At 64.3% G+C, this 2,719-nt stretch overlaps 1 protein-coding gene across 1 annotated transcript; it reads left to right on the top strand.

Annotated features, from left to right (window-relative positions):
* The first annotated feature begins 219 nt into the window (after positions 1 to 219).
* On the top strand, positions 220 to 1,556 carry SOX3 (SRY-box transcription factor 3). Its single transcript, XM_063084449.1, is given in 2 exon segments — positions 220 to 316; positions 319 to 1,556. Coding segments are annotated over 2 exon segments (1,335 nt in total).
* The last annotated feature ends 1,163 nt before the right edge of the window (positions 1,557 to 2,719 follow it).

Raw genomic sequence — 2,719 nt, 5'->3', positions numbered from 1 at the left:
TCATGTGGCCCAAGAGAGGAGTGGGGGTGAACGAAAGGGCTCCCCGAACTTTTTTTTCCAGCCTGGCCAAACGGGGGCTCGGTGATGATTGGCCAGGGAGCATCACGGCGAGACTGTCAATCACGGAGCCTCCGGGTGGCGAGGGGCGGACCGAGCCCCAACCCTGGGGGATCCGAGCAGGTATATAAGGGGCCCGGCAAGCGCCCGGCCAGACTGCGAATGCAACCAGCTCGAGACGACGCATCAGGTGCGAGTAGCCAGCGTGTCCCTGCTGACTTGGCGCGGAGCACTTCGGCAAGCCTGCCCTTCCCGCTCGATTGCTGGCCTCCAGGCCCCCAAGCGCCTCTCCGACGGAGTCCCCGGGCCTTTTCACCGTGGCCGCTCCAGCCCCGGGAGCGCCTTCTCCTCCCGCCACGCTGGCGCACCTTCTTCCCGCCCCGACAATGTATAGCCTGCTGGAGACTGAGCTCAAGAACCCCGTGGGGCCGCCCACCCCTGCGGCGGCCACAGGCGGCCCCGCAACCCCGGGCAGCGCAGGCAAGAGTAGCGCGAACGCAGCCGGCGGCGCGAACGCAGGCGGCGGGAGCAGCGGTGGAGCGAGCGGCGGTGGCGGGGGCAACGACCAGGACCGTGTGAAGCGGCCCATGAACGCCTTCATGGTGTGGTCCCGCGGGCAGCGGCGCAAAATGGCCCTGGAGAACCCCAAGATGCACAACTCTGAGATCAGCAAGCGCTTGGGTGCCGATTGGAAACTGCTGACCGACGCCGAAAAGCGACCGTTCATCGACGAGGCCAAGCGACTGCGCGCGGTGCACATGAAGGAGTACCCGGACTACAAGTACCGGCCGCGCCGCAAGACCAAGACGCTGCTCAAGAAGGACAAGTACTCCCTGCCCGGAGGCCTGCTGCCCCCCGGCGCCGCCGCTGCCGCCGCCGCCGCCGCCGCCGCCGCCGCCGCCAGCAGCCCGGTGGGCGTGGGCCAGCGCCTGGACACGTACACACACGTGAACGGCTGGGCCAACGGCGCTTACTCGCTGGTGCAGGAGCAGCTGGGCTACGCGCAGCCCCCGAGCATGAGCAGCCCGCCACCGCCACCTACGCTGCCGCAGATGCACCGCTACGACATGGCCGGCCTGCAGTACAGCTCTATGATGCCACCCGGCGCCCAGAGCTACATGAACGCCGCGGCCGCGGCCGCCGCCGCCTCGGGGTACGGGGGCATGGCGCCCTCAGCCGCCGCCGCCGCGGCCGCCGCCTACGGGCAGCAGCCCGCCACCGCCGCTGCCGCCGCCGCCGCCGCCGCCGCCATGAGCCTGGGCCCCATGGGCTCGGTGGTGAAGTCCGAGCCCAGCTCGCCGCCGCCCGCCATCGCATCGCACTCGCAGCGCGCTTGCCTCGGCGACCTGCGCGACATGATCAGCATGTACCTGCCACCCGGCGGGGACGCGGCTGACGCCGCCTCTCCGCTGCCCGGCGGCCGCCTGCACGGCGTGCACCAGCACTACCAGGGCGCCGGGACTGCCGTCAACGGAACCGTGCCGCTGACCCACATCTGAGCGCCGGCCTGCGCTCGCCGCCCCTCACTCCCATCCCTCCCCGCACCCCCGAGTTGGGACGCCTTGTTGTTTAGCTTTGCTTGCCTGGGACTGTTGCCTTGTACCGATGATGGGGAGGACAGAAAGTTTTGCTGTAGCTGTCGGGTTTTGTATAAAAGCAAAAAGAAGTCAAGAGCAGCGGAAAGGGGACTTTCTAGAGCTCGCCTGCCCCTTGCCGCTGCCCCCTCCCTCCTCCTTTGTAGGCTGGGAATCTCTGTGATGTTTGCAAAGAAAAAACAGCCCCCCTCCTCCTTCTGGGTTCCTGGGTTCTTCTGTTGCATTTGAAAACGTTGTCTCGTTAGTTTGCAGTTAGCCGAGGAGAGAGTGAATGGGAGGAACGTACTCTCGGGTGAGGCTGCCCTGAGAACTGCAACGCCCCCGCCCCCCGTCGCGTTGCATCTGTTTTCCTCGTGGGTTTTTGGGGGGTGACCCGCGCCGAGCGGTGCGGCAGCTAATGCCAATGTTAATTTATAGCCAGGTGTGCGTGTGTCTCCCGCCCTTTGGCCGCGGGACAGCTTCTGTCCAGTCCGCATTTAGGCTGTTGAGTTGGTGATTTCTGCCGTGATCTGTTTGATACTTTGTCGCACTATTGTGTTCAGATTTTGTTTGGGTAGTGGGGAAGGGGCTATTTTGTTTCAGGTTTTTCAAGGTTTTACTCTTAATTCCTACCTGAGAGATCAATAAATTTTGTATCCAAAATGATGGAGTCCTGATAATTTTGCGGGCCTGAAACTTTAGGTGCGGGTTGGGGAGGCGACCAACACTCGGTTTCATAACCCAAGTCCCATCCTGGCGGCACGGTGGGGACTGGGGGGAGGCGAGCATGACCTGAAATGGTTTCTTTTTTACGGGGGATCCCAAATACACCAGCTCCGCACATTCTCGACTGAAACTCCGAGGAGAAAGCGGTTTGCCGTCCTGGGAGCGTCTCCCGGGAGCCGGCACACACTAGCTGAGGCGCAAAGCCGCGACCACGCACTTGTTGATTGCGGTGAGGACCGGCTGAAGGACCGTCCGCTGCGGCAGCGACGCGGGGCGGGAGGGGACGCCAGCGGCTGCTGAAACCGATCCAAAAAGGGCCACTTTTACCTTTGTGCACTGGGGCGGGAAGACATTTGAGCCGA

Source organism: Cynocephalus volans, chromosome X (genome assembly GCF_027409185.1).
Source record: "Cynocephalus volans isolate mCynVol1 chromosome X, mCynVol1.pri, whole genome shotgun sequence".
NCBI lineage: Eukaryota > Metazoa > Chordata > Mammalia > Dermoptera > Cynocephalidae > Cynocephalus > Cynocephalus volans.
The sequence above is the reverse complement of the archived record's forward strand: the minus strand, read 5'-3'. Positions and strand labels throughout refer to the sequence as shown.